The sequence below is a fragment of the Haliotis rubra genome, unplaced genomic scaffold (assembly GCF_003918875.1).
Source record: "Haliotis rubra isolate DU_JTF1 unplaced genomic scaffold, ASM391887v1 Scf1897, whole genome shotgun sequence".
Classification (NCBI taxonomy): Eukaryota; Metazoa; Mollusca; class Gastropoda; order Lepetellida; family Haliotidae; genus Haliotis; species Haliotis rubra.
The window spans coordinates 52,556-67,941 of NW_025765888.1; the positions used below are offsets into that span (position 1 = coordinate 52,556).

The following is a 15,386-nucleotide window of genomic DNA, read 5'->3' on the forward strand; positions in this document are numbered from 1 at the left end:
GGTGTAGAAATACCAGCATGCTAATGAACTATAGATGCAGTTCTCATTTTATGCTTGCTGATATGGCTCGTCACGGCGAAGACCCGGGTTTCGAATCCCCACATGGGTACAATGTGTGAAGCCCATTTCTGGTGTCCCCTGCCGTGATGTTGCTGGAATATTGCTAAAAGCGGCGTAAAACCAAACTCAGTCAGTCAGTGCTTGCTGATAATGTAACCATGTTGCAGAAAGCAAATATCACGTGATAATGATTTCCTGGAACAGACTGATGGTGATGATCTCCTATTCATCTCCATGATTGTATAATAAATTATGCAAGAGAACAGATTGTTTATGGACATATATTATGGCTTCATTACTTGTACAGCATTTATTCAGAAGTGCCAGTTGTAAGAAATTCTTCTCAAATTTATCTATACATAAATAAATACCCTACCTGAAGAACCAGCTGGGATTGGTTGATGTTGCAGAATGTGAAGGAGCAGATGGAGGTGATGCGGGACAAGGACATGCTGGTGAAGATCAGGAACATCAACCATCAGCAGCTGCTGGAGGAACTGGAGAAAGTGGTGGTGTGTATAGCTTGTATAGCCTGTCTGGAGGGTATAGTGGTGTGTATAGCTTGTATAGCCTGTCTGGAGAGTATAGTTGGTGTGTATAGCTTGTATAGCCTGTCTGGAGGGTATAGTGGTGTGTATAGCTTGTATAGCCTGTCTGGAGGTATAGTGGTGTGTATAGCTTGTATAGCCTGTCTGGAGGGTATAGTGGTGTGTATAGCTTGTATAGCCTGTCTGGAGGGTATAGTGGTGTGTATAGCTTGTATAGCCTGTCTGGAGGGTATGGTATTGTGTATAGCTTGTATAGCCTATCTGGAGAATATGTTAGTGTGTATAGCTTGTATAGCCTATCTGGAGGGTATGGTGGTGTGTATAGCTGTATAACCTGTCTGGAGAATATATAGTGGTGTGTAATGCTTGTATAGCCTGTCTGGAGGGTATAGTGGTGTGTATAGCTTGTATAGCCTGTCTGGAGAGTATAGTAGTGTGTATAGCTTGTATAGCCTGTCTGGAGGGTATGGTGGTGTGTATAGCTTGTATAGCCTGTCTGGAGGGTATAGTGGTGTGTATAGCTTGTATAGCCTGTCTGGAGAATATGATAGTGTGTATAGCTTGTATAGCCTGTCTGGAGAAGTATGGTAGTGTGTATAGCTTGTATAGCCTGTCTGGAGGGTATGGTGGTGTGTATAGCTTGTATAGCCTGTCTGGAGAGTATGGTAGTGTGTATAGCTTGTATATAGCCTGTCTGGAGTATGGGTGTGTATAATGTATAACCTGTTTGAAGAGTATAACTTGTATAGCCTATCTGGAGAATATGGTATTGGGTATAGCTTGTATAGCCTGTCTGGAGAATATGGTAGTGTGTATAGCTTGTATAGCCTGTCTGGAGGGTATGGTGGTGTGTATAGCTGTATAACCTGTCTGGAGAATATGATAGTGTGTAATGCTTGTATAGCCTGTCTGGAGAATATGGTAGTGTGTATAGCTTGTATAGCCTTTCTAGAGGGCATAGTGATGTGTATAGCTTCTATAGCCTGTCTGGAGAGTATGGTAGTGTGTATAACTTGTATAGCCTGTCTGGAGAATATGGTAGTGTGTATAGCTTGTATAGCCTGTCTGGAGAATATGGTAATGTGTATAGCTTGTATAGCCTGTCTGGAGAATATGGTAGTGTGTATAGCTTGTATAGCCTGTCTGGAGAATATGGTAGTGTGTATAGCTTGTATAGCCTGTCTGGAGAATATGGTGGTGTGTATAGCTTGTATAGCCTGTCTGGAGAGTATGGTATAGTTAAGCCTGTCTGGAGTCTATAGTTAAGGTAGTCTGCCATGTTACACTTGAACACTGCCTGAGTTATGTAACACTGCTGAGTTAGGTAGTTGACAGTAGTACTCTCTGATAGACATTTATGCTGGTGAGGTGGTAGTGTTCATAGAAACATATGAAACACATGTCTGTTACAGAATCAGCTTGACCTTGACGTGAAGCATGTGGACGCCTTAGTGAATGGTGACCTGGCGACACCCACTGGGATCTACGAGTGTACACGGGCAGCACAGGCGTTACTCAAGTGCATGAATGCAGACATACACACAGGTATGTTTCATGTTGTAGCCCTGAGTTATGAAGACACCATCTAAAGAGTTGATTTACCAGTGGCGCTTGTTTAAAGCTTGAGCTGTTAATTACAGTATTGTGGTTCAAGATCTCAGCGTGTGTACAAATTGCAACAATCTGTCCACATTTTGTTTGACATTATGTACAGGGGAAATTGATCTATTACAACAAGCTGCAGGTACTGGGAATTCCGAATTCTACACAATACTCAAACACTTTTAAGGGAGGCGTGAACCATAACTCAGTTTCTCAATTGCTTGGTTGTAACTTGTTTTAAGTCATAAGCAGACAGACAAATCAGGTTGCATTTGTCACCAAACATGTCCTGCCAACCCAGAGTGTGTTATAATGCCTGGTTTTGTCCCTGCCAGCCTTGAAGAGGATGGGTGCAGTGGAGGAACAACAGAAAAGGTTCAGCAAGCTGTCTGTGGGTTTCTCCAAGAGGGTGGCACACCACCTCAACAATCTCTTCATACACCAGGTCAGTCTGCATTATAGTGTACTGTCAAATTTACTTGTAAAATATTGCCATGCAGTTTGGATTTCCATGGATAGGCATTTAAGAAAATGTCAGCTTGATTCAGCTCTGTTTGTATTTAAATATGTCCACTGTGATTTTTCATAGTAAATACTCATGGTCCATGTGACATGTCTAACCCCAGGGTAACGAATTGGGAGAGACACTGAGTCGTTTCTCGGGGGAGCTGAAGATGCCAATCCACGACACGATGCAGAGGGAGTTGGTTGTCTACGCAGACCTGATGCTGTGGTTGAAGAACACTGACCTCGCCGTGTTTGAAGAACTGGCCAAGGTAGGTCCACTTGTTTCAGGTGTGGGGAGAGGGCATGAAGAGATCAGGATTAATAAAACCAGACTGTTTTCCAAACAATTTCAGAAAGCAAACTATTTTCTCTGCTAGTCATAGTTATTCAAATGAGTATTATTATTATCATTAAAATCCATGTGAATATGTCCATACATATATTGAACAATCATTAAGTGTCATAAGGCAAAGCTGTTACATGGAATCACTGAAAAGAAAATTGCTTCTTGATTCAGAGGTACAGATAAGCTGCGTATCCACGTAAATTACGCAAATATTTATGCGATAACTCAATTCCTATTAAGTGTATTGTGTACAAGTACGCTTGAATTTTTGTAAATACTCAAGGAATTTGATCTTATATGCGTACACACAAAATTGTCAATTCTTAGCTTGTGTACCGTCGGATAGATGAAATAACTGACGTATATTGAGAGGTTATATTTCAGCATCTGAACTTGGCAACTTGCAGTCTTTAGTATCGTTTCTCATATTACAGATCAAATCTAAATAACAGACATGTAAACCAACATTTAAACCTTATTATGTTTTTACAATTAATGGAAAATAGCAAAATACCCAGTTGAGTTTGAATGAGGTGGGTACAATTTATTTGGTTACTCAAAGGAAAATTAGGATACCCAATTGAGATAGACACAAGTGAGTACATAACTCAATGACTCAAAAAGTATTTTGTACCTCTATGATTATATAATATGATAACAGAACTACAGATAACTTTTTGAGTCATTGAGTTATGTACTCGCTTGTGTTCATCTCAATTGGGTATGCTAATTTCATTTGAGTTACCTAATGAATTGTACTCACCTCACTCAAACTCAATTGGGTACTTTGCCACTTTCCATTATTTGTGAAAATACAATAAAGTTTAAATGTTGGTTAACGTGTGTGCTATTTATATTTGATCTGTAATATGAGAAAAGATAAGAAAGACTGCAAGTTGCCAAGTTCATGTGCTGAAATAGAACCTCTCATTATACCTCTGAGTCAGTTATTGTATCTTTCCTAAGTAACCTCCATATTTAGCGTATGGGTCCGCTTGCTAGTACTTCAAATTCTACTAGGTTTGCTGAATGTTACAGTACGCAAGCTAAGATTTGACATCTTTCTGAGTATGCATGTTAGATCAAATTTATTGAGTATTTACAAAATTCAAGCGTACTTATACGCAATAGACTTGAATGGAATTGAGTTTTTCCATAAATGTTTGCGTAATTTACGCAGATACGCTGCTTACCTGTACCTCCGGATAAGTGTGGAATAAAATACACCTCAAGATGTTTTACATGGGTCTGAAAACAAGCTGAGGGGGAAATGTGACCCAGTGTTTACAGGAGAGATACATGTGTTGTATAACTACCGATGACCTATATTGACCAGGTGTGCATGTGTGGTATAACTACCTATAACCCATATTGACCAGGTGATACATATGTTGTATAATTACCGATAACCCATATTGACCAGGTGTACATGTGTTGTACAACTACCTATAACCCATATTGACCAGGTGTACATGTGTGGTATAACTACCTATAACCCATATTGACCAGGTGTACATGTGTGGTATAACTACCTATAACCCATATTGACCAGGTGTACATGTGTGGTATAACTACCTATAACTCATATTGACCAGGTGTACATGTGTTGTATAACTACCTATAACCCATATTGACCAGGTGTACATGTGTTGTATAACTACCTATAACCCATATTGACCAGGTGTACATGTGTGGTATAACTACCTATAACCCATGTTGACCAGGTGTACATGTGTGGTATAACTACCTATAACCCATATTGACCAGGTGTACATGTGTTGTATAACTACCTATAACCCATATTGACCAGGTGTACATGTGTTGTATAACTCATATTGACCAGGTGTACATGTGTTGTATAACTACCTATAACCCATATTGACCAGGTGATACATGTGTTGTATAACTACCTATAACCCATATTGACCAGGTGTACATGTGTTGTATAACTCATATTGACCAGGTGTACATGTGTTGTATAACTACCTATAACCCATATTGACCAGGTGTACATGTGTTGTATAACTACCTATAACCCATATTGACCAGGTGTACATGTGTTGTATAACTCATATTGACCAGGTGTACATGTGTTGTATAACTACCTATAACCCATATTGACCAGGTGATACATGTGTTGTATAACTACCTATAACCCATATTGACCAGGTGTACATGTGTTGTATAACTACCTATAACCCATATTGACCAGGTGATACATGTGTTGTATAACTACCTATAACCCATATTGACCAGGTGTACATGTGTTGTATAACTACCTATAACCCATATTGACCAGGTGTACATGTGTTGTATAACTACCTATAACCCATATTGACCAGGTGTACATGTGTTGTATAACTCATATTGACCAGGTGTACATGTGTTGTATAACTACCTATAACCCATATTGACCAGGTGTACATGTGTTGTATAACCTATATTGACCAGGTGTACATGTGTTGTATAACTACCTATAACCCATATTGACCAGGTGTACATGTGTTGTATAACTCATATTGACCAGGTGTACATGTGTGGTATAACTACCTATAACCCATATTGACCAGGTGTACATGTGTTGTATAACTACCTATAACCCATATTGACCAGGTGTACATGTGTTGTATAACTCATATTGACCAGGTGTACATGTGTGGTATAACTACCTATAACCCATATTGACCAGGTGTACATGTGTTGTATAACTACCTATAACCCATATTGACCAGGTGTACATGTGTTGTATAACTCATATTGACCAGGTGTACATGTGTTGTATAACTACCTATAACCCATATTGACCAGGTGATACATGTGTTGTATAAGTACCTATAACCCATATTGACCAGGTGTACATGTGTTGTATAACTACCTATAACCCATATTGACCAGGTGTACACAGTCAACATGCAGAAGATGTACACACGGGAATTACAAGACTTCTTGGAGAACGCCAAGCAGAGACTTATGGGAAAATCAGAAAAGGGAAATAAATATGGTAAGTAGTTTATGTTGCATACTATTGTAGGTGTCCACTGCTAAAGACCAGATAGTATCAAGTTTGCAGCTAGGGCTAGACTGTAATGTGAGATAAGAGATAATAGCAAGGTCTCATGATGTACACTAAAATATCAGGTGAAGTTAAGGAATGTTGGGTGGGTGGGGACCTGGAATGGGTGACCGTGTTTGGCAGCTTGACTCCTGAGAGTTAGTAGGACTTCAGTCCTGCCCCACAACCAAGCACATGTGATACATGTGGTCTCCCTTTAGGCAAGTGAGTTCAAAATTGCATCTGTTCACCCAGCATAAATTGGGTACCCGGTGGCATAAAGTCATGTGACTATAACCCTCTAACGCCAAACAGGTAGCTTGGGTTATCCGGGTAATAATAATCAAATTGTTTGGACGCTTCGAGCATGCATTGTGCATGGAGCAATGCGCATGATAAGTGGACTATTTTTATTAAAATATGTTGCTAGAAAATCTATACTAATACAGGTTTTTCTACAATATTCTCAGTATCAGTACGATGTCTATTAGGTTGTACCACACATTCTTAATATAGCATAGCACTGCACCTGACTGACTCTACATGGACAATGTATCACAGGTGATACATTGTTGCACAACACTACTTCATAACACTTTACATGTTGCTCACCTCTGAATTCTGCTTAAACTGGTGGAGACATCAGTAGACATGTATCCTTCGACTGGACTGACTGACTGACTGAGTTTGGTTTTACGCCGCTTTTAGCAATATTCCAGCAACATCATGACGGGGGACACCAGAAATGAGCATAACACATTGTACCCATGTAGAGATTCGAACCCGGGTCTTCAGCGTGACGAGCAACGCTTTAACCATTAGGCTACCCCACCGCCCCCCTTTGACTGGAACCATGTCCAGCTCCCACCTTGATCCAAGGTAATGTTGTATGTTCAACTGCGAGCCCCCTCTGCTCTACAGCCACACTTAACATGGGCTCCAAGCTGTCCGGGTCATCCACGAGTCTGGGGAAGATCTCAGAACTCCGGGGCAGATCGTCCTCTATGCAGAGTGTTGACAGAGCATCGCTGGGATCTGATCAGGATCTAGCTCAACGTGGACCCTTTGAACAAGTGAGACTCTGGTGTAGAATAAGTGGGAATAGGGATGTGTGATCCTGTATAGAATAAGGAGTTGGAACAGAACTGTGTAACATAGCTGTTCTATTACATTATCAGAATTGTTCTATTACATTATCTGAGCTGTTCTATTACATTATCTGAGCTGTTCTATTACAGTGTCAGAATTGTTCTATTACATTATCTGAGCTGTTCTATTACAGTATCAGAATTGTTCTATTACATTATCTGAGCCGTTCTATTACAGTATCAGAATTGTTCTATTACATTATCTGAGCCGTTCTATTACAGTGTCAGAATTGTTCTATTACATTATCTGAGCTGTTCTATTACAGTATCAGAATTGTTCTATTACATTATCTGAGCCGTTCTATTACATTATCAGAACTGAACTACTACATTATGAGAACTGAACTATCACAGTATCAGAAAGGTACTATTGCATCATGCTCACAGATAATGGAATATGTCTTTAAGTGGATAACCTAACACATACATCTCTCACTAAGTGGTGGTGTTGTAGACCCTGGAGAAAGTGCTGAGTGAGTTGGAGCGTGTGTGTGTAGCGGAGCAGGACTTCTGCTTCAAGTTCTTCCAGCTGGTGGAGAAGACTCCATCAGTGTCAGATGCAAAGGTAAGGGTGTTACTTGATACCTTGATGCACATAGGACTGTCATAGGGCATGTATTGTTATCACAGGTGCTGTTAGATGTGTGTCAGTGTGTGTGATATAACACACCTGAAACGTAGGGTAACACACATGTGATGTAATGTACCTATGACCTACCACTACTGTAATTTTGTTTAACACACCTGACAGCCTGTGTAACACCTGATATTCCTTTTGCCACACTTTAGATTCTGTGTAACACACATGAGATTCTGTAACACCCCTGTGATCTAAGTCACAAACCTGTGATCTAAGTCACACAACTGTGATCTAAGTCACACAACTGTGATCTAAGTCACACACCTGTGATCTAAGTCACACACCAGTGATCTAAGTCACACACCAGTGATCTAAGTCGCACAACTGTGATCTAAATTAACACCCTGTGATCTAAGTCACACCCCTGTGATCTAAGTCACACACCTGTGATCTAAGTCACACCCCTGTGATCTAAGTCACACCCCTGTGATCTAAGTCACACCCTGTGATCTAAGTCACACCCCTGTGATCTAAGTCACACACCTGTGATCTAAGTCACACACCAGTGATCTAAGTCACACACCTGTGATCTAAGTCACACACCAGTGATCTAAGTCGCACACCAGTGATCTAAGTCGCACACCTGTGATCTAAGTCGCACCCCTGTGATCTAAGTCACACCCCTGTGATCTAAGTCACACACCTGTGATCTAAGTCACACCCCTAAGTCACACACCTGTGATCTAAGTCACACACCAGTGATCTAAGTCACACACCTTAGATTCTATGTAACACACATGGGATTCTGACTACCAGACCTGTGATGTAAGTCACATACCCGAGATTCCATGTGACACACCTTAAATTCTGTTAAATACATGAAATTCTGTAACACACCTGAGATCTAACTTACACACCTGATATTCCGAGTACTAGAGTTACCTGCTTGTGTTCCAGGGATCCCCAGGTCAGCACAATGTAAGTGCTGATGATGACAGTGAGGTGTGGACTCTCAGAAACCCAACTAATGTGGCAGAGTAAGTATGAAGAAGCGGCTGCTGCTTTCTTTAACTGACAGTGTTCTTCTTTCTTCAGACTGATGGATGCCTGCATGTTTACAGCATGGGAATGCCAGGAATGGTTGGCTATGTATAGGTCGAGGTAACAGTCATAGTATATGTAGTGGATGACATGGAGGTGCTGTTTGGGGGTGGGGTGACATGGAGGTACTGTGTGGGGTGGGGTGACATGGAGGTGCTGTGTGGGGTGGGGTGACATGGAGGTACTGTGTGGGGTGACATGGAGGTGCTGTGTGGGATGGGGTGACATGGAAGTACTGTGTGGGGTGGGGTGACATGGAGGTACTGTGTGTGGGGTGGGGTGACATGGAGGTGCTGTGTGGGGTGACATGGGAGGTACTGTGTGGGGTGGGGTGACATGGAGGTACTGTGTGGGGTGGGAGTGACATTGAGGAGGTACTGTGTGGGGTGGGGGTAACATTGAGGTACTGTGTGGGGGTGACATGGAGGTACTGTGTAGGGTGGGGTGACTTGGAGGTACTGTGTGGGGTGGGAGTGACATTGAGGTACTGTGTGGGGTGGGGTAACTTGGAGGTACTGTGTGGGGTGACATGGAGAGTATGTGTTGGGTGGGGTGACATGGAGGTACTGTGTGGGGTGACATGGAGGTACTGTGTGGGGTGGGGTGACATGGAGGTACTGTGTGGGGTGGGGTGACTTGGAGGTACTGTGTGGGGTGGGTTGACATGGGGAGGTACTGTGTGGGGTGGGGTGACATGGAGGTGCTGTGTGGGGTGACATGGAGGTACTGTGTGGGGTGGGGTGACTTGGAGGTGCTGTGTGGGGGTGGGGTGACATGGAGGTACTGTGTGGGGTGGGGTGACATGGAGGTGCTGTGTGTGGGGTGGGGTGACATGGAGGTACTGTGTGGGGTGACATGGAGGTGCTGTGTGGGATAGGGGTGACATGGAGGTACTGTGTTGGGTGGGGTGACATGGAGGTGCTGTGTGGGGTGACATGGAAGTACTGTGTGGGGTGGGGTGACATGGAAGTACTGTGTGGGGTGGGGGTGACATTGAGGTACTGTGTGGGGTGGGAGTAACATTGAGGTACTGTGTGGGGTGACATGGAGGTACTGTGTAGGGTGGGGTGACTTGAGAGTACTACTGTGTGGGGTGGGGTGACATTGAGGTACTGTGTGGGGTGGGAGTAGGGCTTAGGAGGTACTGTGGGGGTGACATGGAGGTAATGTGTTGGGTGGGGTGACATGGAGGTACTGTGTGGGGTGACATGGAGGTACTGTGTGGGGTGGGGTGACATGGAGGTACTGTGTGGGGTGGGGTGACTTGGAGGTACTGTGTGGGGTGGGTTGACATGGAGAGTACTGTGTGGGGTGACATGGAGAGGTACTGTGTTGGGTGGGGTGACATGGAGGTACTGTGTGGGGTGACATGGAGGTACTGTGTAGAGGTGGGGGTGACTTGGAGGTACTGTGTGGGGTGGGGTGACATTGAGGTACTGTGTGGGGTGGGGGTGACATTGAGGTACTGTGTGGGGTGGGGTGACTTGGAGAGTACTGTGTGGGGTGACATGGAGGTACTGTGTTGGGTGGGGTGACATGGAGTACTGTGTGGGGTGACATGGAGGTGCTGTGTGGGGTGGGGTGACATGGAGGTACTGTGTGGGGTGGGGTGACTTGGAGGTACTGTGTGGGGTGGGGTGACATGGAGGTACTGTGTGGGGTGACATGGAGGTACTGTGTGGGGTGGGGTGACATGGAGGTACTGTGTTGGGTGACTTGGAGGTACTGTGTGGGGTGGGGTGACATGGAGGTACTGTGTGGGAGTGAGGTGACATGGAGGAGGTACTGTGTGGGGTGGGGTGACATGTAGGTACTACTGTGTGGGGTGGGGTGACATGGAGGTGCTGGTGTGGGGTGGGGTGACATGGAGGTACTGTGTGGGGTGGGGTGACATTGAGATACTGTTGGGGGAGTGATATGGAGGTACTGTGTGGGGTGGGGTGACATGGAGGAGTACTGTGTGGGGGTGAGAGTGACATTAAAAGGTACTGTGTGGGGGTGACATGGGGGTACTGTGTAGGGTGGGGTGACATGGAGGGTACTGTGTGGGGTGGGGTGACATGGAGGTACTGTGTGGGGTGGGGTGACATTGAGGTACTGTGTGGGGTGGGGGTGACTTGGAGGTACTGTGTGGGGTGACATGGAGGTAGATGTGTTGGGTGGGGTGACATGGAGGTACTGTGTGTGGGGTGACATGGAGGTACTGTGTGGGGTGGGGTGACATGGAGGTGCACTGTGTAGGGGTTGGGGTGACTTGGAGAGTGCTGTGTGGGGTGGGGTGACATGGAGGTACTGTGTGGGGTGACATGGAGAGTACTGTGTTGGGTGGGGGTGACATGGAGGTACTGTGTGGGGTGGGGTGACATGGAGGTACTGTGTTGGGTGACTTGGAGGGTACTGTGTGGGGTGGGGTGACATGGAGGTACTGTGTGGGGTGAGGTGACATGGAGGTACTGTGTGGGGGTGGGGGTGACATGTAGGTACTGTGTGGGGGTGGGGTGACTTGGAGGTACTGTGTGGGGTGGGGGTGACATTGAGGTGCACAATGTAGGGTGGGGGTGACTTGGAGGTACTGTGTGGGGTGACATGGAGGTACTATATGGGGTGGGGTGACTTGGAGGTACTGTGTGGGGCCAGGGTGACATGGAGGTACTGTGTGGGGTGGGGTGACATGGAGAGTACTGTGTGGAGTGACATGGAGAGTACTGTGTTAGGTGGGGTGACATGGAGGTACTGTGTGGGGTGACATGGAGGTACTGTAATGGGGTGGGGTGACATGGAGAGTACTGTGTTGGGTGACTTGGAGGTACTGTGTGGGGTGGGGTGACATGGAGGTACTGTGTGTGGGGTGAGGTGACATGGAGGTACTGTGTGGGGTGGGGTGACATGTAGAGTACTGTGTGGGGTGGGAGTGACTTGGAGGTACTGTGTGGGGTGGGGTGACATTGAGGTACTGTGTGTGGGGTGGGGTGACTTGGAGGTACTGTGTGGGGTGACATGGAGAGGTACTGTGTGGGAGTGGGGTGACTTGGAGAGGTACTGTGTGGGGTGGGGGTGACATTGAGGTACTGTGTGGGGCTGGGGGTGACATTGTACTGTGTGGGGTGACATGGAGGTACTGTGTAGGGTAGGAGTGACTTGGAGAGTACTGTGTGGGGTGGGGTGACATTGAGGTACTGTGTGGGAGTGGGGTGACAGTGAGGTACTAATGTGGGGGTGGGAGTGACTTGGAGGTACTGTGTGGGTGACATGGAGGTACTGTGTTAGAGGTGGGGTGACATGGAGGTACTGTGTGGGAGTGACATGGAGAGTACTGTGTGGGGTGGGGTGACATGGAGAGTACTGTGTGGGAATTAGGGGTGACTTGGAGGTACTGTGTATGTGGGTAGGGTGACATGGAGGTACTGTGTGGGGTGACATGGAGGTACTGTGTTGGAGTGGGAGTGACATGGAGGTACTGTGTGGGGTGACATGGAGAGTACTGTGTAGAATTAAGGGTGACATGGAGAAGTACTGTGTTAGGTGATTTGGAGGTACTATGTGGGGTGGGGTGACATGGAGGTACTGTGTGGGGTGAAGGTGACATGGAGAGTACTGTGTGGGGGGTGGAGTGACATGGAAGTACTGTGTGGGGTGGGGTGACATGGAATGCACTGTTTTAGGGGGTGATATGGAGGTACTGTGTGGGGTGGGGTGACATGGAGGTACTGTGTGGGGTGGGGTGACATGGAGGTACTGTGTGGGGTTGGATAAGATCTCAGTTCCAGATTGCAATATTTGCATATTATTGCAAAATCATAACTTGACACTGAATCTTTATGCCATTAAGCATCTAACTCCGTGATTGCCTCTGAGTGAACATGTTATCAGGTTGCTGTGACCCAAGGCATGCATAGTTGACATGGTAGTAGGTGAAGGTCTTGTGCTAACAAATCATTATTCCAGGGAAGTAGGAAATGTTTTATTTTCAAATACATTGTATAATTGAATTGGAATGACTTGGAATTCCATCCCATGAAAACCTTTTTTTTTAATACAAATGTTAACACAGAGGTTCTGATAAATTCACTTGCAATATATAAATCTATAAATATTTCACATCTGTAACTACTTGTGAAGACACCATCATAAAGTTTATTCATTTGGCCCGTTGCTAGTTTCCATGGGTAATGTGACTTCAAGGACAACATGGGTACAACAGTATTTCTTAAACTAGCTTGGGAAAATATGTTATCGAATATGTGTGAACGTTATGCATTTGACAAGTGCATGAAGATCAGAGTGTGGGACAGACTACTGTTGATATATTTTAGTTGCATGCCAGTTATGTGCTCTGATAGTGTTTGCTGTATAGCATTGTGTGATGCAAGAATGATCATTCTACTTTATGCATGCATGCATGCAAGCCTCGGGGCAGCTGTACTTTTTCTCCTGTGGTTATGTTACTCATGAAAGCTTTCATAATCCAACTGACCACTGTAATCTTGTGATGTATTTTCTCTGCTTTCTTTAACATCATGAACATCTCTGATAAATATTAATTTAATGTTTATTATCATGATTATAGAAGACTAGTTTGGAAACTGCTTAATTTTCTAACTAATCTTGAAATGTGTTGTTCTGTTAACCATTATTAACATAAGGATTCATATCAATCAGGGCCTAGATTTTCAGTGCTCTCTTAGAGCTAAGGAAGTCGTAAGTTAATGTTAGTGTATGGCACTAACAAATATCTTAGAGCTAAGAGAGCTTCGAAAGTCTAGGCCGAGCAGCTTAAAGACAGTTTAGGAGGCGTCAGTGATTAAAATGTTACACATGGTTTGCATACGATGCTTCTGAGTTGATATGGGTTCCTGAGGTAATACAGTACACCATGTTGGGAGAACTTTACAAGGAACAACTTAGCGTGCAACTACAGGAAATATTTCTACAGCCATATTGGGAAGTAATCTTTCATCAACAAATTCAAATCTTTTTGTTTAGAGATTGTACTGGTGAATATTTTGTCATTTTGCCGAACAGAGAAAAATAGATTTAGAGGCTCTTTTTCAACAGGTGAAAATCATTTTTTGAAAATTTAGGTTTTGGTCCTGTGAAATATTATGCGTCTCAAATATGAAAGTGGGATTTCATTGTCATTTTATTGTCAAAGCAATCCTTATTATTGCAGACAAGAGAAATTGTTTTGTCACCCTGACATATTTTTCTTATTTTTTTACTGTTTTAAGTTTGGCACACACCTAGCAAAATAAAATGTAATGCAAAGTTCTTTTTTTTTTTTTTTTAAATTCTTTTTATTGTACGTAGAAAGGCAAACTTTGACAGGTATCTGTTTAGATTACCTGGTACTAACAGGAAAGTAATATTCCCCAGTCAACTGCTCATCGTCTACAGCTGTAAACCATATGGTGTCACTGAACTGTAAGCCTTGATTGTTCCTATCATAAACAATAACATCATTTAACATTGTCATACATTGACTCAATCATGCTGAAGTTGCCTGTTGGTCCTTGTGATTGACAGGTTCCAGGTAGATCCAAGGTCAAGGATTAAGTAGTTTGTGGATTTTGTAATAAAGGGAACTTGGTCATTCTTTTTAGGGATTACTTTATGGAGAATCTAGGGGAAGGGTTGCTGCAAAAAGCGATCCACAAGCATAATTGTAAGTACTGTGTTGTCAGCCTATCTGGTTACCATGGTTTACAGTTTGTCCTCCATTTGCTTTTTGGGTGGATTAGAAACATGCAACCCAAACCTCCTACCCAGATTTCAGCAGCACATGTTGTGAGTGTATTCTGTTTGAAACTGTGCACTGTGATGAGGGTTTGCCAGCTTTCTTTCATTTTTCGCTTCTTTGTATTTTCCCATTGCAACACAGTTGTGGAGATCCATAAACTTGTCCTTGCATCATACTGACTTTTTTGTCTGACATTTGCTTAGCAGATACAGGGGATTGGAATCACCACCCAACCCATCTTCATACTCCCTTGTAGGGCAGTGGAACAGATACATAACTGAACAGGACTTTTCTATAGACTAGCTTGGAACTAAACATTAATCTCTGTTAATCTTTTTTAAGGAGGTTGCATACTAAATGTCAAGAAATTGCTAAATTTGGTATCATTGTGTAGAAAAATGGGTCCCGAATCTAATTATATAATAAAAATAGCAAGTCACCATGGTATTTGTTTGACAAGTGACGCCCCCTTGTGGCACCGTCTGTAAAAAGTGATATGTCAATAAAAGTTCTCTTAAAAGTAAATTGTTTACTTTTATTATTCAATGTGTGTTTTTTATAAAGATTTTTCAGTATTGATATGAAATAAAGCTGGAAAATCAATTTTCAAGGCAGTATGTAGGATTTGACACATTAATTAACTTCTGAAAAAACAGGAATTTAAACAAAATATTGAATCATTAATGAAAAAGAGATTTATTTATA

The 15,386-nt window shown here is 43.5% G+C and overlaps 1 protein-coding gene across 1 annotated transcript in view; it reads left to right on the top strand.

The window, feature by feature from the left end:
* LOC124274263 (exocyst complex component 1-like) overlaps positions 1-15,386 on the top strand; it is a 28,702-nt gene that overhangs the window by 5,185 nt on the left and 8,131 nt on the right. The window contains 8 exon segments of the mRNA XM_046709605.1: positions 471-572; positions 2,021-2,153; positions 2,546-2,655; positions 2,837-2,986; positions 5,959-6,064; positions 7,037-7,188; positions 7,718-7,828; positions 8,801-8,880. Coding sequence (XP_046565561.1) covers positions 471-572; positions 2,021-2,153; positions 2,546-2,655; positions 2,837-2,986; positions 5,959-6,064; positions 7,037-7,188; positions 7,718-7,828; positions 8,801-8,880 — 944 coding nt within the window.